This window comes from Tenrec ecaudatus, chromosome 5 (genome assembly GCF_050624435.1).
Source record: "Tenrec ecaudatus isolate mTenEca1 chromosome 5, mTenEca1.hap1, whole genome shotgun sequence".
NCBI lineage: Eukaryota > Metazoa > Chordata > Mammalia > Afrosoricida > Tenrecidae > Tenrec > Tenrec ecaudatus.
Genome location: NC_134534.1, coordinates 8,621,155 through 8,647,961, shown reverse-complemented (window position 1 = coordinate 8,647,961; position 26,807 = coordinate 8,621,155). Strand labels below are relative to the sequence as shown.

Sequence of the window (26,807 nt, the reverse complement as noted above, 5' to 3'; positions counted from 1 at the left end):
GTCGCCCCATTCACATGGTGTCCCATATGGTGCTCTGCGGAATTCATTGATTGTAATGCCCAAGATCATCCTGTGGATTCTCGTTCGGGGCATTGATTCTGCTCTGCCTCTTGTAATCCTCAGGGCCCAGGGTGAAGTTCTGCCCAGTCCGGCACCGCCCTCACAACTGTTATGCCCATTGTGCTTGTGCCCATCTGTCTTATGGCGCGGGGCGGCGGGGGGGGGGGGGGTGCCTCTGCGCTCACTTTTCTCCCTTGCATACGCTCGAGAAAACATCTTCCCAAATACCCAAAGTACACAAATTAAAATATATTCTCTAAGCTCTGTAAGTCCTTACCCTGGAGGGGGGTTCTCCAGAGCTGTGGACCCCCAACCTTGGGTGCCTGCAAGCTGTGATGAGGGACTCAGAATTCCAACCCCAGAACTGGTTCACACGGTTCTGGGGAGCCCAGGGAAGACTCAGTTTTGAAAGTACTCCTGGAGATTCTTCTTCAGATAGCTACAAATACACACTGTCAGTCAACACCACACCTATAGCCTGGAAATCCATCCCGGAAGATCCTGGTCTTGAAAACTATTTGTGGCACACACCCTTGCCAGGCTCCTTTGGAGAGGCTTGTGGCCTGGCAGGACTCAGGGCGGGTCCTGCCTTATGGAGGACAGAGGCGAGCACCTGCCTGAGGCAGCCTTGCCTTCAGGCTCTACCATTGCATCACTGTAGACTGAACAGGGAGAGAGGAGCAGGGAACTCCATTTACTGCTTTTACCATGAATTTTTTTTCCCCAACCAGATGATGATTCCAGAAGCTTTCAAAGAGTCAGTCCAATGCTGTTTTCTAAAAACCAGAATTATGTATTCTGTATTTTATTGCTCTTGTCCTTGTGTAACTCAGCTGTCCTAATTTTTTTATTTCCAGATGAGGTTGAGTCTAAATAGAAATCTGTAAATTAACTACTTGTAAAGAGGGGAAACAGATAGATACAGTGGCTGCAGCCGTGGGCTGACGCAGAACCCGGCAGTGTCTCGGCTGGGTGCGTAGGGCTGCTGAGTCAGAGCATGCTCACCCATATAGCACCTAGCGACAAGTAGGAGAATGGGTGGCAGCCAGCCCCTCCACGGAGGAGGGTATGGTCATTACGCAGCCTCAGAAGCTCTGGGCGCAGCCGCCTCTGTCCTGTAGGGTTGTTGTGAGTCACAATTGATGTGGCAGAATGTAAGAAAAGGGGGAGTAAGTTCTCTTAATACCTTTTTCTCTTAAGCACTGCAGTAATGGAGGTGAGAAGATTGAATGTCAACTATAGGTTAATCAGTAGTTGACTAAGAAGGAAAGCTGTCACTCTGTTTCTAAGCATATCTTACTTAGGTCTCAGACCCCTGCTGTAAAGCGGAGAGGGCTTTAAAGCACGCCCAGAGAATAGTCTGCTTTCTCTGTTCATGTGCAAGTTAGGTTGACACTGTTGGCAGGGTGTCACTGCGTTGTGAAAAACGTTGGAATATTGTGAGACTGGCACAGTAAGCCTGAGCTGTTGGAGAGATGGCTCCGAGAGACAGTCCTTGCGGACTGCCAGCCACCTCCCATTTGTGAACAAAGGCAGCATCTGAGAAGAGCAGGGGGCGGAGATGTGCCCGTAGTGTGGACAGGGTGCTCAGGTGTGGCCGCAGAGGGCACCTTGCCTAGCCAGGGGTGGCACAGAAGAGAGAAGCCCGTCTGCTAAGAGAAATTGGAGCTCGGATCCCGTTTCTTTCCTTTATTGCCCTTTCCTTTTCCATAAGGTGAAGTTGAGAATGGAAGAGGAGAAGGTATAGAATTACACGTGGAAAGAAGTGTGCAATGAAATACTCCTCTAATGGATTAGAATCCTTTTAGGAGGGCTACTTTCCTCAAGATAAAACTCCCCTTCGTTCCTTTTCTTTTGACCTTGTAACTAATTAGTCACCAAACCTACTTGATGCTCCCTTAAGATGCCTGCTCACCCCTCTACCCGTATCCCCCCCTACACTGGCATCTCTCCAGCCCCTTGCAGTAGATGGCTTGGCTTCTCCTGGGCAAGTGCCATCTGAGCACAGCATCCTCCCTCTGGGCCCCATTGCATCCGTCCTGTCTGCCCTCTTGGGTCAGCCTTCACTTCTCGGAGCACACCTCCCCCCCCCCCCCCCACGGGGAGGGCTTCCAGCTCAAGTGCATGCCTTTTAAACAAGTTTTTCATGTGCCCTCTGAGTACTCTTTCTATCCTCCAACTTCTGTCACCCTTACGGCCAAGTGGCCCATTTGACCTCGGATATATCTTGTCCTCAAGTGTTTTCAAGATTAGTAGTTCAAGTGGAATCCCCTTGGAATTGCTAAAACTCTAAGCTCAGTGCTCTGTATCGGTGATGTGCAAGGTCAGCACTCATTACAGGTGCTGTCTACACCTGACAAGGGCGTGTGTGCGACTATAAGAGCTCTCAATTATTTCAGTTGTGTGAAGCTAACTGAATAAACAGCATGACTTGTAATGTTAACCACGAAGGAAACCTGTGTGAGACAGACTCATTGAAAGGAATTTGGATACCACAGAGCTAAGGTTCTAGAAGTGATCAATTTTTTTGAGTAGAAAAATAGCCTGTCTCCTTTCACCTTGGTTATCCGTGGCTTCCTCTAGACCTGAAAATAAAGCAGGAGTTGATTCCGATGCCATCTGTTTGTTAGCAGTGTCGTCCCGTCCTGGCCTCTATTTAGTTTGGGCCATATACAGTGTACTTTCCTCACTGCTCCTGGGCTCCTGGGGTCCCTAACTTTTATAGCGCACATCAGAGCAGGTCTGAATACCACTTTATTTCCTGTACCAGTGAGCTCTGACTCATGAAGGAAACTTTTTGTCCTGCCTGCTCTTGGGCAGCGTGGACCAGAAGGAGTAAGCCCCGCGGGCCCTGTGGATGAGGGTCTCCAACTCTAGCAGGACAGACGGGCCCGCACATGGAGAAGCACAGTGGACTCATGACGGGTGCCAGGATGGAGAGACAGAGGCAGTGAGTTTGGTTAACCTGAGAGGTAAGCTGCAGCTTTTCCCCATTTCAGGACAAGGGTGCAGGGAAGCCGCAGCGAAGGGATTGCTCCCTGAGGCCTGTCTGCCCACTGCCACCATTTGCAGCCTGGAACTGGCCTTGGTCTTATTTCTCTCCCAGTCCCATTTGTTGTGGTCTTTCCTTTCTGGCTTCTGTTTTCTCATGAATTGGTGATCTCCCTGGGACATCCTGTTTTCCTCCTCCTGGTGCCTCACAATCAGTGCTCACTGCAAAGCCATTAGTTCAACCCTCCAGCTGCTGTGCAGGAGAAAAAGGATGCTGTTGTCAGCCCCTGTAAAGATTTATGGTGTGGGAAAGGGTTGCTAAGTTGAATTGACTAGCTGGCAGTGGGTGGTGGTGGTTGGGAGAGAATGAGGGCTTGCATTCTCCTTTGTGTCCTTGAAGTCATTAAGGGGGAAGGAAGAACTCATGTTGCTCAGGCGGGCCAGTTAGTTGAGGGTTTTTGTGATATCTGAGAGTATCAAAATATTTATGGGGAAAATGGAGCTGAAAAGTAATGGAATTTTTCCATGAACTTTCGGAAGCCCTGTTCCTACTTAACCCCTTCCTTTGAAACGAAGAAGATTGGGAAGAGGTCAAAACTAGATGGTACAGAAGCTCAAGGGAGGAATTTGGTGGAAGAGATCAGAAGTTAAGGGTGCAGTGTAATAACAATGAATCATACAGCTTTCCTCTAGTTCTTAAATGCTTCGCCCCCCTCACCCCCACCCTACTATCATGATCCCAATTCTACCTTACAAATACAGCTAGACCAGAGAATGTGTGCACTGGTACAGGTAGGAACTGGAAGCACAGGAAATCCAGGACAGATGATCCCTCCTTCAGGACCAGTGGTGAGAGTGGCGATACTGGGAGGGTGGAGGGAAGGTGGGGTATAAAGGGGGAACCGATTACAAGGATCTACATATAACCTCCTTCTGGGGATGGACAACCGAAAAATGGGTGAAGGGAGACATAGGACAGTGTAAGACATAACAATAATAAATTATAAATTAACAAGGGTTCATGAGGGAGCGGGGTGACGGGGTGGGAGGGGAAAAATGAGCTGATACCAAGGGCTCAAGTGGAAAGCAAATGTTTTGAGAATGATGGCAACAAATGTACAAATGTGCTTGACACATTTGTATGGATATGTGGATTGTGATAAGAGTTGTATGAGCCCCTAATAAAATGATTAAAAAAAAGAAAAAGAAAATAAATAAAAGTCTGGTTAAAAAAACTGATAGATGTATGGATTGTTATAAGAGCTGTAAAAGCCCCCAATAAAATTATTTTATAAATAAATGTAATTTGAAAAAAAGTTGTATGATCCCCCAATAAAATGATTTTTTAAAATAAATAAAAATAAAAAAGATACCAAATGTCCAAAGTCACTGCCACTGAGTCAGTTCTGACTCACAGTGACCTTATAGTTCTACCCCCATGGCGTAGAACTACCTCCTGTGGGTTTCAGAGTCTGTCAGTCTGTCCAAGAGCAGGAAGCTTGATCTCATGGAGTGGCTGGTAGGTTCAGATGTTGGCCTTGCAGTTAAGAGTCCCAGCGCATAACTAACTGTGCCTCCAGGGCTCCTGAGATAATGAAGAATTAAAACAAATGTTCTAAGGGAAAGGGGAGGCCATAGATTTATTTTCTTAAACTATGAAAGTCTGCTTTTCTAAACTCCCAGTCTAGGGACTTCAGTTGTCCCTTATTTAAGTTACTTGGCCTTGCTAGTAGAATTTGATATGGATATTGTCAAGAGCTTGATAGCTTTATATTTGATGTCAGGGACAAGTGAGATAAGCAACAGTACTTTAGAACCCTCTGCTAATTAATTACAAGTAAAGTGAACTAGGTGCTTCCTGAACCAGTAGGTAGACGGACCTAGACACAGGAAGATCGACTGGGAAATAGTCTCAGACAACATGAAAGACTATGTTCAAGTACCTGCTGCTGACCTTGAAAAGCCTTATGAGTTTACTTCACCCAGGGAGTCCACTGCGTTTCTGTGTCTGAGTAAGTCCAATGCTTTTCTGTCACCTGTTCTTGTGCTTGCTTGTTCGTATGCTACTCTCTGACTTACCGTGGTCCACAGTGCCCTTTCCTGATGACTGCCACAGTCATTTCAACTGCACATCGTCTGTAGTTCCTGATGCATGTATTGAAACCAAAGTCATCGAAAAAATGTCAAGCTAGTTTCATTGATCTACTCAAGAGTTGTAACTTCTCATTTTCTAGTAAGCGGCCAAGGAGGCACATTTGGTTTGGTTTGGTCTGGTCTCCCCCCTTCTGAGCAGCTTGCTGTTACTTCCTTTCACAGTAATGTGGGGCCTCTTCTGGTCTTCAGACATATTCTTGCCGCCTTGTCTATGGGTCCTAGTTCATAGAAAGTGGTCCTGTTTTCAAGTATCCTTGGAATTGTCTAGTATTTGAGTGTTGTGTGCCTTTAGCCCGTGCTGTCATCGAGTCTGGGGTGGTCTCCAGCAGTGTGTTGGTGGGCTGGGGTGCCTCTTGCAGCCTCTGCTTCCTCATTGATCCAGCAGAGGGGTGAGAACAAGGTCTCCAGAGTACTCAGTAGAGGAGGGCCACGTACACCAGGCTCAGAAGGTCTCAGTCAACACTCCTGCTATTGTTTCTGATGTAAACAGCCCTAGAACAATGTAGAAAAGGTGCAGCGAGATGCAAATAGTCCACTGTAGAGGCTCTAGCCCCAATGAGAGGGTGATCTCCAGGATTTTTTGCACCTTTTGCTTCTGCATAGTAATACTGAAGCCTTCTGCAGTACTAAGGATAGCTATTCTTTTATAGAAATCTTTACTGAGTGAATACAGTAGACCCTTGGTAAAAATTCTACATACAAGTACTACTGAATTATCACCACCTGTATGAGGGAACATATTACATCTGTTTTTCTGATGAAGAAACAAAGCTGTAGCAAGAGACAGCCCGCTCCTTCCCCAACTGGGCCATGGGAGACCTGGGGACTCGACCCCTCCTGCTCTCGGGCTCCAGAATGCTGACTGGCATCCATCCCTGCCTGGGTGACCCCCAGCCTCCTGGCTTAGCTTCTTTTTTTCCCCTTGTGCTCTCATTCCTTATGAATTTTTAAAAATCATTTTATTGGGGGCTCAAACAACTTATCACAATCCATACATACATCAGTTGTGAAAGCACATTTGAACATCTGTTACCCTCATCATTCTCAAAACATTTGCTCTCCACATAAGCCCCTGGCATCAGCTCCTCATTTCCCCCCCTCCCTGCCTGCTTCCCCCTTCCTCATGAACCCTTGATAATTTATAAATTATTATTATTTTGTCATGTCTTACACTGTCCTACGTCTCCCTTCACCTACTTTTCTGTTGTCTTTCCCCCAGGGAGGAGGTTATATGTAGATCCCTGTAATTGGTTCCCTCTTTCTACCCCACCCTCCCTCCACCCTCCTGGTATCTTTCCACTCTCACCACTGGTCCTGAAGAGATCATCTGTCCTGGATTCCCTGTATTTCCAGTTCCTATCTGTACCAGTGAACATCCTCTGGTCTAGCCAGATTTGTAAGGTAGAATTGGGTTCATGATAGTGGGTGGGGAGGAAGCATTTAGGAACTAGAGGAAAGTTGTTTGTTTCATTGTTGCTACACTGCACCCTGACTGGCTCGTCTCCTGCCTGCGACCCTTCCATAAGGGGATGTCCAATTGCCTACAGATGGGCTTTGGGTCCCCACTCTGCACTCTCCCTCATTCACAATGATAATGATTTTTTGTTCTTTGATGCCTGATACCTCATCTCTTCGATACCTCGTGGTCACACAGGCTGGTGTACTTCTTCCATGTGGGTTTTGTTGCTTCCAAGCTAGATGGCTGCTTGTTTACTTTCAAGCCTCTAAGACCCCAGGCACTGTTATCTTTTGATAGCCTGATAGCCGGCACCATCAACTTTCTTCACCACATTTGCTTATCCTGGCTTAGTTTAGTGAAAGTGGGAGCTGGTGCTATCTGTCTGTGCTAAGGTCACTTTTTCTGAAAAAGCCTTTTAGACACAAAAGCAATGTATCATATCAGAGTCAAGACTGTGAGTCTTCCTAGTGTATTAAGCAAGTTTTGGAAATAGCAGAATTTCCCTTGCCTACTGGATACACTAAGACTTGTTTATCAGCCCATTTGCAGCCTCTTTGTCATGATAGCACTTTTAATGTACAGTGTTGGCTTTGCTTTAATGCTAGTAAAATTCTCCCTGTAATCTCCTTATCAAGTTACAAGCCTCTTTCATCTAGCTCCATGTCCTATCTACATCTATGGTTTTAATTTATCTCATTATAAATTCTAATATGTATGGGAAGTCTTTTTAGGGATAGCCGACACATACAGAAAAACACTTGGCACCCCCCACAGTGGTCAGACCTTTATTTTGTGTTGGTCATTAAAAAGAGTTACCGACTTCTGGTGTGAGTTAATCTGAAAAAAAAAAAACAAACCCAGTGGAATCTTTGGAATCCTTTTCTTTTATCAGGAAGAAAACACCCTGAAAAGTGGGTGGCAGTTTATCAGCTTATGGTTGCCAGCTTTTATAGAGTACTGAATGAGTGACTATTTTTTTAATAGAAGCTCAAAAGCTTAAAGCAGACCTCTCATCTTTTTTTATGTTCCTGTCTCAGTTAGCCACACCTGTGCTGTCACTGGGTTGGCCCCAGCTTGTGGTGGCCCCACGGGGCTGAGCACACCCGCCTCACGGGGTCCAAGCTGTGGTCTTTACCGCAGGGGCTATCTCGTTTCATCCACCAGCCTTCAGTTCACTGAATCCCTTAACCCCCTATGACTAGCGTTCCTGCCGTCGCTGAACATCCTTGCCTTTGAGTCGATTCTGACTCACACTGACTCTCTGGGACGGAGTAGAGCAGCCCCATAGAGCCCTCAAGGCAAAGGCTGGTGGGTTTGCATCTCTGACCTTTTGGTTAGGGGCCAAAAGCTTGAACCAGTGCACCACTGAGAACCTTTCTGATACCTCGATGTGGGAAGAGCAGAGTGTGGGTTGTAGGGATTTAGAAGGTGGTTTCCCCTGTGCAGCCGTTGCAAGTAGAGGAAGCGCTGTGGACCCTGCAGGGAACTGCCCCTTGCTGCGCTCTGTGGGGGCGGGTTTCCAGTGGGGGTCTGCACCAAGCATCACTGCTGCTGCGCACACCCTTTTGCTGTGGCTCTTTGGCCTCTCTGTTTCCGGACCCTTGATGGAAATTGCTAAATGTGAAATGACGGGACATCATAGGACGCTTGGTGAATATTGTAAGCTATCCAGTTAGAGAGCCATTGCAGTGTGCTTTGCTCTTTAAGGCTTCCTAATCAGGCTTGGCATTATTAACTGCACAACGGCCTTTTAACTACTCTTTTCATTAAGTAGGTATTCGCTATGTCTCCTTAATAAATTGTCCTTCCTGGCATTTTTGAAGTGTGCGCTCGCTTTGTTTTCATAAGCGCAAACCGCACTGGTGTCAGGCTGATTCTCAGTGTAAAGCGTGGTCGGTGAGGCGCTGGCTGCTTTGCTCTCTGCTGCAGAGCCTGGCGTTTTGCTCTCACTTTCCTTCTCGTTTAACAGTGATTATTTTATTCTGCGGTGGTTTCTCAGGCTAGAATATGCTCACTTAAAAAGTTAGCTGTTTTCCAGTATTCTAATTTTGTGGAGTATAAGAGAGATGAACACAGAAAAATGGTGGGTTTGAGAGGCTTTGGACATGTATGTAAGTATCAGCGTGTCAGAGGCGCTCCCTGCCATCGAGTCATTCTGAACCACAGCGGCTGCAGGACAGAGTAGAGGTGCCCCTCGGGGTTTCTTTAAGGGAACAGAAAGCTAGGAGGAAGCTGTGGGGAAAATATAGGCACAAGTCCCAAGGACTGAGCGAGACCAGTAAACGTGGGCAGAAGGGGCAGCACGGTAGAACTTGCGATGGAAATGAGATTCTGCTCATGCATTCACTCTGCACATGCTTTGTGCCTGCTCTGAGCTGGGGCAATGCCAGTTGCCTGGGCATGAACAAGAGCCCCGCCTTCATCTGAGCCTTTGTCCGAGTGAGAGGGGACGGCTGATAAACGATAGGCAGGATAGGTCAGTCCTGCAATATGTTGGGTGACGGGTGCTGTGGGTAAAGCAGAAGGCAGTGCAGACGAGGGTGGCCAGAGTCGGAAGGGGAGCGAGCGGTCAGTGGAGTCTTGTTATTCCAGTGGCTGCCCGAGCCTGCTGCAGTGAGGGAACAGCGATCCTACAGCAAGCGGCCTGACGCGTCCGAGGACTCCCACACAGGACCCTGGGGCCGGCTGGAGTGCACTGGCCAGGGCCAGCAAGGAGGTGTAATAGTATGTGTGATGGACAGGTAGTGTGCATATATAGGCGTTGGCATACGATTGGGTATAATGGTTATGGATTGTGATAATACACATATAATAGGATGTAGAGTATGAATTTGGCAGAGGAAGTCCTGGAAGAAGGGCATCCTGCGTGGTAAAGTAGAGGGCTGGGGAAAAGAAGCCCCTTAATGAGAGAGATGGGGACTCGCACAGTGGGATTCGTATGGTGGTGAGGCTGGCACAGGAACTGGTCATGTTCCCATCTGCTGTACCCAGAGTTCCTGTGAGCCGGCTTCAGTGGCGCCCAACAACAGCATAGGCAGAGGATGGGGGCGTGACCATGCGCCAGCACAGGGTGGAACTGTGGGGACGCCATCGATGTATCTGTGGTGAGAGGCGGATATATTGTGTGTTCTCATTTCTCAACGATTGAATTTGCCGTGCTTTTCCCTCTTTAAGCCAGTTTGGGTTTTCCCTTTGCCTGGGGTAGCCCATTAGTGAGAAGCCCGAGCTTACAGGTGCGCTGAGTAATCGCTGTGCTTTTTCTCCTTTTCACACAGGAGTGTGCTGCTGCTGTTCTGCTTTGCGCCCTCGTTACAAGCGCCTGGTGGACAACATATTCCCTGAAGACCCCAAAGTAATTGATCCCCACCTCCTGACCCTTCTCTTTGCTGACCCACCTCCCCTGCCCACCTCCCTAAGCTTGCCCCATTTCATTTCTCTCCACTCACCCAGAGGCCCATCCCAAGCACTACCACTTCTATGTTTCTTTGACAACTTTTCGAGGACCCTTGGTAGCTAGGTGGTTGAGCTTTCAGAGTCTTTGCAGCTGAAGCAGAAATCCGAAATGAATTCCAGTAGCCAGTTGGATCTGGTTCTTTCTTAGTACCTGACTGTAAGTAGTGCTGTGGGTGCAAACATTGAGCCAGCGCAGATTACTCTGCTCTCACACGCACACAGACCAGGAAAGGGCTGGTGCTCGGCCAGGTGAAACTGGGCTCGCAGGAGCTACTGGAGCGCGGTCTGTCTCCCCGGGCTTGGGAGGGGAACTGAAGTCTGAGCTTAGAGCCTGGGAACAGACGTGGACGAGAAGGGAGAAGTAAAGGAAGCAGGTTCCAGGGCAAGGGTGCTCTTTTTATTTAAATGCCTTTTGCAAAAAGTGCCATTTGATTTTCATAATAACCTTGTATTATGAAATGCCACTTGTTTCAAATTTTGAATAATATTATTTAAACTAAACTTTCTGAAGACTTGGAGTCTAATGTTAAATTGATTTAGAAAAAAATGCCGTGTTTTTAGTCAAGTCTGATGAAAACTTTCAGAAACATACAAGAGATGAGTATATCACACGCAATAGGCTGCTAACTGTGTGTGGATAAACCAAGGCACATATTAAGCAACTCTTGAGATGTGGTACATCTGTTGCCTGGCATAAAGCACAAGCATCCTTCACACTATACTGTAATGCACCCACCAGCCAGTCACATGCTAAGAAAAGTAGACACTGAAGCTTTCGCCTTTGCCTGAGGTGCCCTTCAGGTGTGCTGAGCTGCGATGGGTGTGTCCAGTCTGGAGGCAGAGGAAACGAGTCTGTCATCACAAGTGAGGATGGGCTGCAAAAGAAAGGGCCTGGCATGGTTGCCAGTCTGTACACCGAAGGAGAGAGAAAGAGAAGCAACATTTCCAAATGCCCCAAAAGTAATGAACAAGAGAGAGCATGAAAACTTTAGTAACCTGTTTACCTTGTCCTTATAATTATTTTTCAGGATGGCCTCGTTAAAGCTGACATGGAGAAGCTGACATTTTATGCAGTATCAGCCCCAGAGAAACTGGATCGGATTGGTTCTTACTTGGCGGAAAGATTGAGCAGGGATGTTGTGAGGCACCGGTCCGGGTAAGGAAGCAAATCGCTAAGAAAGCGCGTGCAGGAGCGCCGGTCTGCTTTTCCTGTGCTGCTCCCTGTCATTTAAGGACTTCACCTTTGTTTATTTTCAGTGTTGTGTCTTAGACCATGACCAGAGTGGGTCAAAAATGTGAAGTTGTGGGAGCCAGTGTGACCTGCGAACATGCAGTGGGCTAGCCCTACCACCTCTAGAGACGGCTGGTGGGCCTTTTCTTCTGACTACATCAAGTACAATTGCTTTTCACCATTTCATCTTCCTAACAGAGGGATGATTATATTTGGATTCTTCTTTTTACTACTTTTTCTTTTGTTTTTAAGAAATTTTCAAGTACTAACTTTTAAGCTTTAGAATTTAAACTTAATCATGTCTCAACTCTTTGTCCTAAGAAAATCTAATTCTGTGTAGGAGGGTCACTATGACTCAGGAGTGGATTCGGTGTAATGGGGTTTCCGGTGGTTGAGTGTTTTCAGTAGTTAGATAGTCAGAGTTGATCAAGATGCAAATCTGTGAAGGATCAAATCCATTTAAGATCCGCCCATTGTTAACAGTCTAGTTTGTTGTTTCAGTGGGGGCACAGGCACTCAACAGCAGTCGCTTGGTTCATTGGTGGTGCTTTCAGCTTGCAGTGTACCGTGGCACGGTGAAGTCTTCACTTGGAATTCACTCACTGCCATTGAGGCGATTCTGACTCACAGCCATCCATAGGACAGGAGAGCCGGCCCTGTGGGTTTCCAAGTCCATTAGTTCTTTACGGGAACAGACAGCCTTACCTTCCTCCTCAGAGTTACTTGTGTAGCCGCACCATCAGGCTCCTTCATTGTGAAGTCATGCCTGCGGTCCAGCATCCTTCTCGGATTTAACTGCCTTTCTGTGTTCCTGGTGTGTAAGAAACCTTCTGGAGAATTAGGGGGCTAGACATGCTCTGACATGGACTTTTCTTTGGCCCACAGGTATGTCTTGATTGCTATGGAGGCGCTGGACCAGCTGCTCATGGCTTGTCATTCTCAGAGCATCAAGCCATTTGTAGAAAGCTTTCTCCACATGGTGGCAAAACTGCTGGAGTCGGGGGAACCAAAGCTTCAAGTGCTTGGAACGAATTCTGTGAGTAAGACCCCTCTCTTGTGAATTAAAAGTGTAAAAGGATGATTCTCCTCTTAAAATGGCTGGACATTTTCCAGGAAGTTGCCTAAAAGTCTCATGGTCACAGGTAATTCTGTATAATGTTACTTTGTATATATTAGAAAATTGGAAATGTCTTGTGTCTAGGGTGTTTTGGGGTGGTTCAGACAAAATGGGGTCACAGCTGGCACATTCCTTCCTGGCTTGTTGGCATCGGAACTCAGGAGCCACAGCTAGCCCAGAGGGCGGGACCAATTAGGCCAGTGGTTCTCAGCCTTCCGAATGCCGCTACCCTCCCTTTCATGCAGTTCCGCCTGTGGTGGTGACCCCCACGTATAAAATTATCTTTGTTGCTACTGCATCACTGTCATTGTGCCACTGTTAAGAATCAGGCAACCCCTGTGAAAGGGTCGTTTGACCCCCAAAGGGGTCACAGCCCACAGCTTGAGAACCGCTGGACTAGGTAGATTAACAGTTTCGTCTGAGCCAGCGCTGGTGCTTGTGACCCTTTGCTCGATAATCATGAATCACTTTAAACCAGAGCCCCAATAAAGTTTGTTACGTAATTCCTTTAGATGTACACCTTTACAGCCACCAGTCTTCTGTACCCCGGCAGATCCTCATATTTACATATTTCAAATCTGCAAGTAACAGTTTGTAGTTTATGTTAGGCTACTTCATTTATCAAATGAATTAAGAAATGAGACAACTAATGAGAAGCAAAATTGTGCACCAAAGCTTGGAGGGGCCTGCTCTGTAACACACGGAGACTGCTTACAGTTTCCGTCATTGGAAAGGAGACGCTCAATCTGACCATCTCACTGCATTTTTCCTGGGCTGACATCAGGTTTCCTTCACTCGATGTGCCCATTTCGCTTGTGCAGGAACGTACGGAAATGTGTGTGTGCCATGTTTTTGGAAAAGTGATCAAACATGTATGCTCTTATCTTTGCTTTTCAGTTTGTCAAATTTGCAAATATTGAAGAAGACACCCCCTCCTATCACAGGCGCTATGACTTCTTTGTGTCTCGATTCAGTGCCATGTGTCATTCCTGCCACAGCGATCCAGAAATACGAACAGAGTAGGTATCGTCTTACGGCATGAGTGACAGCCCTCTCTCCTCTCCTCTGCTCACCTGGAGCACCCAGGTGCCCCCCTCTTGCCTGCCTCTGACTCCTGTCCTCCACTCCCAACACCTCCAGATGGCCACATGGCTGCCCACCCCACTGGGGTCAGATGTCACCTTTCCAGGAGAGTCCTCCTCTGCTCACACTTTATTTGTCAAATATTATCAAAACTCTACCCACCCAGCCTCCACATACTCCGCCTGTCCCAGCATATCTGTGAGCAGCACAGCCCTGACCCAGGCATGGGGGGTCTGGTTCTGTGCTCTGTGATGAGGGCCTGGCCTTGGCTTCCATGACCGGGCTAAGTGCAGCCGCCTGTTGAGGAGTGCATAGTCCTCAGTAAGTACTTTTAGAATGAGCACACATAGAGTAATTGAATAACTGGAGGTATTATTGACTCACTGTCAGTCTTCGGAGCCCTGGAGCCTCAGGGCATGTAGCATAGACAGGCTAAAAGGGGAGCAGTTCAACCCAGCAGCTTCCCTGGGGGCAGAAAGCATGACTGTCTGCTTCTGTAAAGACTCACAGCCTCAGAAACCCTGTGCAGTAGCTGACTCTGGCCTGTTGAATTGGCTCAGCAGTGCATGAGCCAATTTGAAGGTGTTGGGACAAATGATTTGGGCATTTTAAAACAGTTTTTCTAGACTAGCCGAGTAACAACCATAGCTTCAGATTGAGACCTACTGTAAAAATGAAAAACTTTACCGAAGTACAGCCGAAATGACTGGTAAGTCTAGAAAGTTGTTTGAGACCCCAAACCAAAGCCGGCTGTCTGACTGCGTGCGGACTCATAGCACTCCAGACAGGGTAGATCTTCCTAGGAGCACCCAGCCTGCTTGTTCTTTCCTTTCAGAAAGCTTGAGAGTTCGAACCACACACGCTGAGGTCAGGAGCCTGATGCCTGACCCACTGTGCTACTCGGACTCCTGTGAGTCACTGCCATACAGTCGATGCCGACTCATAGTGACCTGAGAGGAAAGGGCAGAACTTCCTCTGGGTTTCTGACCCTAACTTAACAGTGGACAATTTCAGCTTTCTCGTTTTGGGCAGCTGGTGGATTTGAACCACTGATCATGTGGCTAGTAAGTAGCTCAGTGTGTAGCCTGCTGCGCCACCAGGGCATGGCTGAGATGAGTATATCTGAAGAGGACACACACCTGAGGCACTTTAATAATATGGTCATTTGACAGTCACGATTGAGCATGTGTGTCACTTCAGTTTTCATATCAAATAGGGAATGTGTAGAACTGTTACATGGATTTCAGTGGGAGCACAATTGATTTACACTGGAGCAGAGGTTCTCAACGGCTGGGTCACAACCTTTCACGGGGCCACCCAATTCAAAATGTAGCAAAATTACAGTTATGAAGTAGCAACAAAAATAATTTTATAGATGGGGGAGCAACACAGCATGAGGAACTGTATGAAAGGGTCATGGTATTAGGACGGTTGAGAACCTGCACTAGAGGAAACTAACTTAAAAGAAGTTACTGTACCTGGGAGAAAACAGAGAGAAAATGTCATTTTCAGAACTATACTGAACTTCTGTAACTTGCTGCTAGTGTAGTAGTTTCTGTAGTAGATGGCAGAAGAGCATGGGCTTCCATTAGAAATCAAGGAAGTGTAATTACCCTATTAGTATTGAGGTCCTGTCTCCTAAAGACCATTAGAACTCTTCTTCCAGTCTACCCTAAACCAAACTCACTGCCATTGAGCAATGCAGTCAGAGAGACCCCTCTGGTTTCTGGCACTGTTTCAAACTTGACCTTGAGGAATGCAGCCCAAGGTACAACCCCTAGCCCACCAGGACTCCTTCAAGGACACTTTAGAAATGTTTTATAAAATGTATTTCCGTTCTCAAAGGCTGTTAAGTTGGCACAGAGGCCAGCATGTCGGAATAGAGATTCTCTTAGTGGCATGGCGACCGTCTGGGACAGATCAGCAGCGCCCCTGTGGGTTGCTGAGAGCTCGGATCGGTCCAGGAGCCACAGCCGCATCTTTCTCCCGTGGCGATGGGTGCGTGCGAGCAAGGTGAGGCTAGCAGCCTCACTCGGAGCCCGTACCACCAGAGCGCCTTAAATTAGCGAAAGGAAGTAAGTATATAAAAGATGTTAGCATCTGTGTTCTTCTAGAATTTACAAGCTCATCCAGAATGGTGTATGCTTTGTTTAATAATATAATGGGTAACAGATTAAACAAGAATTTCTCAAGTTCCCATTAAAGTAAATTTCACATATAAACTAAAGTAATTGAAAAGTGTGTATAATATCCATAGGGTCTATGAAAGGGTGCATTTTTTACCTTAATGTTTTGTTTCAGAATTGTAAATTTATTTTTTATTTTAGGTATTTAGCACCCCCTAGTGAAGTACATTGTCATTTGAACATATCTTCACTTAAAATTTTTTATTATTTAAAAACAGAAGAATTTGGAATGGTCCTCACCAAATCAAGGGGTTTTAGTTCCCTTACCTAGATTCAAGACTTTTCCACATTCCCTTTGAAATCTCAAAATGCCAACTTTCCTTAGTCGAAATAATGCAAATCAATTGAGCAAATGAAAATCTTTAGGGTGCTTAGTGGGTTTGAATGGAATCTTTTTTCTGATAACGCGTAAAACAACATATTTATATTCCTTTTAGGTTCTAACTTTGAAACTTACAATCAGCCCCTTTACTTTTAGCAAAACATTACCAAATAGAAATCACAGAGCAGGTGAGGACAAGAAAGATAACTAGAGATTTTTGTAAAATGTCTGTTGTTGGCCTTGCAGAACATGGCCCTCATTTGTAAAATCATACACCTCAGCCTGCAGCTCGCACACTAAGAGCCTTCTGCTGGGGTGGGAATCATGGTCAGCATGGTTTGCAACCAATCACCAGGACCCACTGCCCTCGTGTCCATTCTGACTCGGAGTGACCCTGGAGAACAGGGTACAACTACTCCGTGGGGTTTACGACATAGGAGCAGACAACCTCATTTTTCTCCTCCAGAGGTGCTGGTGGGTTCGAGCTGCCGACCTGGAGATTGGCCTCAACATTTAGCCCGCTAAAGCCCTTCCGCAGCCCAAGGAGCAGCAGCCAGCACTTGGGGAGTGCTTCTGGAGTGCCACTGGCTGTGGAAGCCCTTGGCATGAACTGACTCAGTGAAGTCCTTGCTTATCCGGTACTGTAGATACCGGGGTGATTCTGCCTCCCTGGTGGGGACAGACCACCAGAGATGATGGCCGGAACATGCTGCTTCAGCCAGATGTCACATCAGGATTGGATGCTGGGAGCCGTTTGTAGTCCCCACCTCCAGACTGCTGCGACTTCATTTCCACTCCTGGACCATCATCTGCCCTGTCCTCTTGCTGGCTAATTCTGTACCACCCTGAGCAGACTCCTGGGGGATAACAGAGTCCCAGGTCCATCCTTGCCCCCCCCCCCCCCCGCCAGGGAGTAGCAGCAGGTTCACAGCAGACATCTTTGGTTGCAGTGCTAGATCTGCCTGCGTGTGACAGCTGCACAAGAGCAGGATGTGTACGTAGTTCTGGAACTGGAGAAACATGTCTTTATGGTTCTCACTTGCCTTTTCTACCTTGGCCAGTGTCATTACCACCATATCTTACTCCCTTCCCCATCTCTGCTCCTAAACACTGGCAGTATTTCCCCATGGTTGTGTGAAACAAGCCTTTATATCATCCGTGCCCCTGTATCTTCCAGTCTTTCAACCTGTTTACAGCTTTTGGAAGACAGTGCTTTGGTCAAACATCCACTCAGTTAACATTTCACAGCTACAAAAAGAGAAGTAGGAAACAACCACCATTGGTTAAAGGGCCAACGGCCCACCTGGTCACCTCAGCTGGAAAGATGCTCCGCCGCAGCTTTCATAGGCCGTTTCACCTCTTCCTTCCTGCTCATGAGCCTGTAGCTTATTTATTTTAAACAACGGTGAGAAGTCACTTGAGGACGTTGGGAGCTATGGATTAATGGGATGGACAGATCAGGCAGCGTTCTCTCTGAGACCTGTGCAGTTGCTGCCAGGCTTGCACCTTGGTGGGCTGAGGAAAGACTGGGGGGGTGTTCGTGTGTTCAGTTTCACCGAGCTCCTGGGTGTCTCAGCAAGAAGTGGGGGAGATTCACTGCCCTTAACTGAGTTCTTAACTGGGAAAAGCTAAGGGACGCAAAGGCAGTGTTCATGATTTTACTGACGGTGCACATACCAGATAGTTTGATGTCGCCAGACTTTGCAATCCTTTTAAACTTTAAATGCCGGATTTTCAAAGATGACTTTTAAAGTAGCTTCTTTTAGAACAGTGGTTTCTTTCTTTTTTTTTAATTCATCATTTTATTGGGGACTCTTTAAGCTTTTATAACATTCCATATTTCAGTCCATACAAAATTGAACTCATTTTTACATATGTTGCCGTCATCATTTTCAATGCATTTTCTTTCTACTTGAGCCCTTGGTATTAGCTTTTCTTTTTTCCCCTCCCTCCCCCACTTTCCCACCTTCCTGGACCCCTGATAAATTATAAATTATTATTTTTATATCTTACACGTCTTTATGGTCCTTTGAGTTCTGATCTTAGACTGGCTGTATTCTGTCTTTGTTGTAATCACTCATGCTAACAGTAGTCATTTAGTATCCATCCTTTAACTATCCAGAGGCACTTGTTAAGTAACCTTTCTTTTATGACTAACATTATTTTTCTCTTACAGCATCCGGATTGCTGGAATAAGGGGCATTCAGGGAGTGGTTCGAAAAACAGTTAATGATGAACTTCGGGCTACCATTTGGGAACCCCAGCACATGGATAAAATTGTGCCATCCCTGCTGTTTAACATGCAGAAGATCGAAGAGGTGGACAGGTATGGCATGCAAGCTGGTAGGACTGAGGCTATGTTACTTGTGTGTATACTTCATTATAAAATAAGTAATTTTGTTGAAAGAGTATAAAATTTATTAGTGCTCACATTAGGCTTTATTTTAAAAAACTTGTAGGTTTTATTCATCTGTTTTATAATGTATACTTTATTTGCTGCTTATTATGGAGTATACAGATTGCTATTGAATGACTACGTAAAGTCATTCATCTGAGAACTGCAGATTACAGCTAGACATTTGTTATTCATTAGAGCTCCAGCATGCTTTCTTGTCGGGAGGTGAAAAATCAAAAGCCAAACCGACTGCCATTGAGTCCATTCTGACTCCTAGTAACTCATGGTAACAAGGTAGGACTGCCCTGTGGTATTCTGAGGTGGGACGTTTTTATGGAGCAGCGAGTACCCTTCGTCGGAGCAGCTGCTGTGTTTGAACTAATGACCTTGTGGGTAGCAGCCTGACCTGTACCCCACTGCTCACTTAGGGCACCTAGTGGGGAGGTAAAAGTAACCAAGATAGTAATGATGACGACAGGAACCAACTCCAGACCAGGTTCACTGTCATCAAGTTGGTGCCAGCTCAGCAACAAAAATAACAGCTAGTCAGTATATATTCAGGGTTTTTTTTCTCCTCCCAAATCTTTAGGCTCTTTCTGGATTGTTCTTTTAAGAAAGCTTGGGATGTAGATGGTGGTTCTTACTAAAGTTGTGCTTTTAATACAAAGAAGTTGGGTGAAACTGAGCGAAGGAATGAGCTGCTGCTGAAGCACTGTGCCTACCTAAGGGGCATTCTCGTAGTTACACGTACGTGCCGCAGCGGAGTGGGAGAGATTGAGGACAGGCTGTGATGGTGGGCAACTCTTGAGGGGAGGAGTAAGGTTGAAAGTTGCTTTGGATGTAAAAGCATATCATTTTAATAGTCTGAAAAAAAAGCCTCGTCTTGAACTAGTATTAGAATTTTTACATTTCTTTTGCTTTGCTTTTTCCCTAGTCGACTGGGCCCCCCTTCTTCTCCGTCCACAGCTGACAGGGAAGAGAACCCCTCTGTGCTGGCAGAAAACTGCCTCCGGGAGCTGCTCGGCCGAGCGACCTTTGGCAATATGAACAACGCTGTCCGGCCCGTCTTTGCGTACGTACTTGGGTTTCTCTGGTGGCTCAGGCTTTGCAGTGTGAACGTCTTTCACCTGCCTGGGTGGTCGAGAAGGGTGCTGGGGTGGCGTGGGCAAGCTGCCAGGACTGAGTCGGACATCACGCGTCTGAACACAGGCTCAAGCCCTCACTTCACTTTTTCTCCCTGAGTATGAGATATCGTGATGTGCACATGTCATAGGCGTCATCTAACTCGAGTTCCCGCCTCCTGGCTTTGAATTTCATGAAATATTAACAGCTCAGTGGAATGCAGAGCCTCCAAGGTGGATGCTTCCTCCTGTTGGATGGACTGACTACTGTTTCCTGCCTTCTCTCCCCGGGGCTTCACCGTCTGCTCTTTCCCATGGCCTCTTCCAAGTTAATTCCAGATTATGGCTAGTGACTGATCAGGGCAGGGTTATTAGGGATCTCACTCCTCCATCCTATAGGTAAAATATATCTGTGAGTTATCTGTTTTCTCTACACAGACACAAAATCTCAACTGTCGGGTCAAGCTTGTGGTCTCACTTTGTCCTCAGATGGGCACTCTAAAGTTTGAACAGTCGACCTTCTATTAAACATCCGAGTGTGGTTTCTTCTTGACTGCACAGGGTGCTGACCGTCATCCAAGTGTGACATCTGGAAGTGCTATTTAGGGTAGATGTTTTTACCCTGCAGTTCAAGGTTGAGAGCTTTGAGCCTCTAACCCTTAAAATTGTGTGTGAAACGAGAGAACTCCTTGATTTTCAGCAGGTTCTGTGACTGAAAGAAACCAGTTGAGCTCAATGGCTTACAGATTGGGCTATGGGAATTCTGTAAAAGAAAAAGAAATAGGTCACATCTAACTAAAACAATTTTTACGGTGATGGCCAAACAGACCATCTAATACCAGTTGTTAGTGCAGTGCGATTACTAACTGGAGCAGTCTCTAAAGGTCTTTACAAATCCAGAGAGCCAGACTTCTGGTGGCATTTGACTGATTGGGGGCGGGGGATTTTTCTTCTTGCTCTAGCTCTTACTGGTATGGCAGACCCTACCTCTTTGTGACCCCAAAGCCAGGGCTCGCGGCACTCCATTTCCAGCTGCGGCCACCATGGCAACGCCCCCGGCTCATTTCAGCACGCAGGTCTGTCGAGGGGCAAGCTGTCCGTGCTGTTGGGCCTGCTGGTGATGCCGCTGTTCCAAGGAGGCCCCGTGTGCTTTACAGAGAGAGTACTCTCCGTGTGCTAGCTCGGTGCTGGTCAGCACGAGCCGCAGGGCTGCGGCCACGAGACAGAGCTGCCTCGTAAGCAAGTTCTGGTCACTTGCTAAAAATGTGGCCATGTCCCTGGGGTGATGGGCAGGCAGTGTCAGGACTCACTGATTCAGTATTTGTGAACATGATGACCTCAGACCGCAAAAGCAGCTGCAGGTACCATGTACTTGGAAATAAATAACCTCTTTCTTTTAGTTACTATGCATTACAGATTGTTGAGTGTTCTTGAGGAAAAGCATGTAATAAAAATCGATAACTGTCAAAGTAACTTGTGATTGTTATTTACAGGCACTTAGATCATCACAAGCTGTGGGATCCCAATGAATTTGCGGTTCACTGCTTTAAAGTCATAATGTATTCCATTCAGGTATGACCGTGTTCACTGTTGGCTGCATTCCGAAAAGTCATTTTGGTTCTGTGTGGATGGATGTCAGGTTATCAACTAGATAGAGAACATGGTAGCATATAAAATATGTTTCTGTTTTAAATTACATCTTGTAACCTGCTGCTCATTTTCTCTTATGCCAAGAAGAAAAGATAGCAAATGACCTGCATTCATGGTGCTACTCTGTATGGTGAGCTCGATTTCACTAATAAACCGGTACTGGAGGAATGCGTACGTAGTTACAGAGGCATACAGCGGGAGCCCCTGGCTGCTTCCTGTGCAACCAGAACTAACGCTCTCCACCCTCAAGTCAGTCTCACTCAGAGAGACCTGTTTGTACATCTTCAGGCGAGCAAGCCGCCTCCCAAAGAGGCTGGTGGGTGTGAACTGCCGACCTCTTGGTTAGCAGCCCAGCACTTCCCTGGCCGCTCCGCCGGGGCGTGTCTGCGTTTCAGTAGTACCTGTGGTAAAGATACTTTCATCTACTGCAGGGGACCAACTCGGCTTTTGTCCAAACCGGAGCAAACCCAGTTAGCTTTTATGTGAATGGAATTTAAGGTCTCTTTTTTTATACCAACTATATATCGAATGCCCTGAAACGTCCTCGTTGTTTCAATAGCCAGCTGACGGAGGCAGGAGGAAGCAACACAGCCTTCAATGTGGGTTGTGGCAGAATTTACATCTTGGACGTACTTTGTTCACTCATGTTACATTGAGGTGTTAAAATTTTTGTATTGAAATACCATTGTCTGTAATACTGTGTGTTTATGGACCTTTCTCTCTATAAAACTTACCACTTGTCTGTCAGTTTGTCTGACTGGTGTCTTGCATGTTGCTGTGATGCTGGAATGGAAGCTATGGCCCTAGTATTTTCAGATACCAGCAGTCACCCAGGTGAACGGGTTTCACCTGAGCTGCAGACTGACAGGAAGGGATCGGCCGTCCACGGCTGAAGGGTCAGCCACTGTGAGCCTTCTGAAAAACAGTGGACCAGTCAGGTGTGGGGTCCCCAGGTGGAAGCCGCTCTGTCCTTTCTGAGGGACGCAAGCATCAGAAGACTGTGAGGACAGCCCCGGACTCGATCGTGTGTGTTCTGTTGTGCACAGGTCACTATGAGTCGAACCCACTCGACATCACCTAGCAACAACATACATAAAATGTGTTGTGAGTCTGTACTGTGCAGATATAATAGCACTGTTAAATACTAATTCTAAATTAAAGTGGCATTACACTGCATCCATCAAGAAAGAGCTGTGTCTTCGGGCTGTGCCGTGACAGTATATGCTTTGTTTGTGACTCGTCCTAACGGTGGGAAGTGGAGTCGGTCGTGAGCTCCATCCCCGGCTGGAAAGCGGGCCTGTAGAGAGATGGAGGAGCTTGCTCAAGAGCGCCCTCTCGGAACCAGCCCGGCCACAGGTCGAGGGGCTTTGCATGTCCGGGACACGGGCGCTTTTCGTTGTGAAAGCCGTTCTCTCGTAGATGAGAGTTTTCACTCTTTAGCATTGGTAGGTGTCCACAGTGAAAATTTTTGTTTTATTGGGTAATGAAGACGTTTGTTATGTAAATGTGATAATACTTATTTTTGACATTTTGTCCTATTAAACGACAAGCGTAGCTTGTATCAGTGTTTGTTGTGAAGAATTAGAAATGATAGTACATAAGAGAGAATGGCAGCTACTCATAGATCCCTTCAGAGATAGACAAGATTAGTCTTTAGGTCTATAAAATTCTAGTACTCCATGCTTTTTAAAAAACACTTTGAGTTCTGTTGAACATGATACTTTGCACTCTTCACTTAAGAAATTACAAGTATTTTCTAGTATCCCTGTTTATCTCCCAGCAGTTTTATTGGCTAGACATCATCTCATAGAACCATAATATTGTTAACGATTTCCCTAGGGGACATGTGTCAACTTTTTTTTTTAACTCCAGTGAAAGCCACCAGTTTTTAACTACTGACTACTTGTTCCCACGATTTTGTACCCTTCTTTGGCCTCTAGGCTCAGTATTCTCACCACGTGATCCAGGAGATTCTAGGGCACCTTGATGCTTGTAAAAAAGATCCGCCCCGGGTTCGAGCCGGTATTATCCAGGTTCTGCTAGAAGCTGTCGCCATTGCTGCCAAAGGTTCCATAGGTGAGTGCCTGCCTGTAACAGGCCATTGCAGTGCACAGAGCAGTCGCGTGGCCCTCTGCTCTCAGGCACGTTCCATTTACTTTCCCTTGGAATTCTGCTGACGTGGATTGGTCTGATACGTCTATAATGTGTGACTCCGCAGTTTCCTATAAATCTGCCCCCTTCAAATCAGCTTCCTCTTCGTGCTTCCTTTTCTGTGGATGCAGTTTTTGTGTGCCGGCTGCATTACACTTTGGGGAATGTAGATAGAAGCAACGTAAGCCTTTACTTGGGGTTACATCAACTCCATCTAGTACTAGAATGCAAGGCAGATTGTAATCACCTAAGGAAACCCAGGTTCACAGCGGGTAGGGGAAATGGGTTCATCTGCGCCTATAACTCTCTAGTCCATTTGTATGGGAACGTGGTGGTCGAGTGGAAGGTGGAGCAGGGACTGTAAGTTACATCAGGCAATGACCGTCTTTGGCAGTCTTTGAGGTTTCATTCTTCCTCAAGGGAGCCCGAGTGGTGCAGCGGTTAAGCTTTTGGCTGCTCACCGAAAGGTTGGTGGTTCGAACCCACTGCAGCTCCATGGGGTAAGACCTGATGACCTGCTCCCCGGGAGGCTACAGCCCAGGAAGCCCTGTGCGGGCTCTGTCACATGGGGTCCGCTATGGATGGAAAATGACCTCAGAGGTGCACTACAACAAGGACAAACCTTTGTCAGAGGTAACACAATGGGAAAATCCACCTGGAAGCAAGATGTAGACACATTACAGACAAGAGGCTCATACGACAACCATCTGAGCCTGAGAGAATGAACTTGGTCTCAGCTGGCAGCAGTGGAGCTGGGTCTGGGAACCCAGCAGGAGTTCTGGACTGACCAACCAACCAACCGACGGCTTCACCTCCCTGTCAGTAAGATACAGAAGGGTCTGTTACAGAAGTGTGCATGCAAGGGAGCGAGCTGTCTGTCCTTCAAAGTCAACGTGGAGGAAGACAGCAGCACCAGCATCAGGTGTATCCGTAACTCAGTGTCAAATCCGAGGTGCTCTTTTGTACATGGCTTTTTCATATTCATAACAGAGAGGGAAGGAACTGCATTGTGTAATGGGGGAATAGTTTGAAGTGTGAAAGGAAGTGCAGGTGATCCAGTGCATCCTCACATTCATTCAGCACAGGCTTACATCAGGGGTCTGGCAGGTTCTGTTCCAGCATAAAGCGATTATCACGGTTAAGTGCGTCACACGGATTGGGTTGGCTTCCCAGCGCATAGAAGAGTTAGGTTGGCTCATGGTGTTCATCGTCCCGATGAAAACTCTGAGAGATGGTAGACTTCCCAGCGTGTGACAGAGGTAGAAAGTGAGCACAGGCTGTCGTGACAGTGGCGTTGGTAGGCTGGCCTCAGTTGGTTGGCAGGGTTGCCACAACCTTCATAAAAAATGCAGCATCTTTGAGGTGCAGGTGTGCCTGACTCTGAGTTAGGTTCTCTGCTAACCTGTGCAATTGAAGGGCCATGTGCACTTGGAGACCTGTCCTGGAGGAGCTCACAGTTCAGAGGTGCTACCAAGATAAGAGCCACTCGTGAAAATCCAGTCTGATAGGCCGCTGGGAACATGGGCAGAGCAGTCCGGCGCTCAGAGCATCAAGTATCAAGCAAGCAAGCCCAGTGCACCTGAAAGATAATCGGGAATTGAGGCAAAGTCTCCCTTTTCCAATCTTCGAAGATGCACAATAAGTCTGCCAGATACAGTGAACCTATAATAACTTTATGGATCCCACCTAGCAGTCAGGTTGCACGTGGAACCAGTACACAGTTTTTAGAGTAGGCAAGGTTAGGTAGTTAAAGAGTCTTTGATAATCCTTCTCTGTGTACACGCATGTTGTGTGGCTTCTACCTGGGCTGCAGCAGTGATATGTGATGATTTCTTGAAGACCTAGAAGGTTCCCAAGTCACAGTGTCCCTGCCATGGTTTCTTGTAGGCCCCACAGTCCTGGAAGTCTTCAACACCTTGCTGAAGCACCTGCGTCTCAGTGTGGAGTTTGAAGCCGGTGACTTACAAGGGGGCTCTACGGGCAGTACCACCTTGACCACATGTTCCAAAGACAGCGATGAGAAGATCGTGCAGAACGCTATCATCCAAACCATAGGTGAGTCGATATCCCTTTGGAACCCTGCAGGCAGAACAGTGATTTACAAACCAGTAAGGTTTACAAACCAGAAGATACCTCGCTAAGGAACTTGACCTCCTACAGACCACTTGTCCAAGATGATGAGGGACGGTGTAGACTTTCAAAGAACTTATTATTTGGAAAATAAGCCACATGTCTGTGTACATTGGTATAAAGACTTGAAGGCAAGTGTGTTGTATTTCTACTGTAAACACCTTAGTTAGCACCTGCTCTTTTCTGTAGAAGAGTCCAATTGTAGTTTTGTGGAACTGCATGAGTGCTTTGAGAATTTCCAAATCGGGCTGTGGTCCTGTTATTTCCTGGTTACCCGTGGTTTCTTTGATTGTCAAGTCATGAACAAATGCCCCCTAGAGCTTGGCCTGTGCCTCTTAGGTGGGTAGTTTCCCCCCTAGTGGGTTACTACATTTACCCAGGTGCAGGCCTTGTCCCTGGGGGAGTCTTGGCTGCTCCACTGGATGCAGGGTCTACTGACCCGGCATGGGGTCTTTGTCCCCAGGAGGACAAAGGCCAAGTATCTTGGAAACACTGCCTAGCACACTGTAGGTTGCTCAGAAAGGCTTTGTTTCCATGGATCGCAAACCAGCCAGGGACGTTCTCATTCTTAAAACAATCCGTGTCAGCCTGTAGCGACCCTAACTTCTGTTGGCTGTGGCTCCTGTTAATTGGGTCATAGACAGGCCTACAGCTAATGGGGAAATACAGCCGGCCACATGCAATTGTTTGGTTTCCCAGAGCACAGGAAAGAATTGTTGCACTGTGCTGAAGCCCGTCAAGTGTGCAGTAGCACCAAGAGAAGGCTTTGTATTTGTGGGTTTCCCAGGCTCTTCTCAGATCAGTTAATTTCATTTTCACAGAATTAAGTTGCTTTGGTGGCTTCTGGTTAGTTCACTGCTACTGTTTAATGCATAATTGATTGGGTCTCAAGTATTCTGTTATAAAATGAACCTACCGCAGACTCGGACAGTGTTCCGGTGAGACAGTCCTTCCTGAATAACATGAGTGTGAGAGGAGAAAGGTTCGGGGAGGCTGGTCCGAGGAAGGTTGTTGAGATCAGACTGGATTTTCTTTGAAAAGTCCCTGGTGACCTGGTAGGAGATGGATCGTGTGGGCGTTCCACGGGCTGCCAGCAGGCTGTCGCAACTTTTGCATTTTACCTTAGGAAGCGCTCTGCCAAGCCCTCTTTTCTCTTAAGAACATGTAGGTCCCTGCCTGTTCTTTTGGTTCTAGGTCATTGTGCGTCATTTCAGAAATCCCAAGTGGCCAAAGGTGTAGAGTAAGCTGGACCCTCACTGCAGATCCCGCCCGACACTCTGGTTTTACATGTATACACACACCCC

General features: G+C 46.9%; 1 protein-coding gene across 1 annotated transcript in view; it reads left to right on the top strand.

Annotated features, from left to right (window-relative positions):
- The window catches only part of EFR3A (EFR3 homolog A), a 78,329-nt gene that overhangs the window by 15,643 nt on the left and 35,879 nt on the right, over nt 1-26,807 (top strand). Inside the window, exons 2-10 of the mRNA XM_075549250.1 lie at nt 9,940-10,016; nt 11,146-11,273; nt 12,234-12,384; nt 13,363-13,484; nt 18,233-18,382; nt 19,386-19,523; nt 21,066-21,144; nt 23,163-23,298; nt 25,261-25,428. Of these exons, the coding sequence (XP_075405365.1) occupies nt 9,940-10,016; nt 11,146-11,273; nt 12,234-12,384; nt 13,363-13,484; nt 18,233-18,382; nt 19,386-19,523; nt 21,066-21,144; nt 23,163-23,298; nt 25,261-25,428 (1,149 nt within the window). The remainder of the gene's footprint in view (nt 1-9,939; nt 10,017-11,145; nt 11,274-12,233; nt 12,385-13,362; nt 13,485-18,232; nt 18,383-19,385; nt 19,524-21,065; nt 21,145-23,162; nt 23,299-25,260; nt 25,429-26,807) is intronic.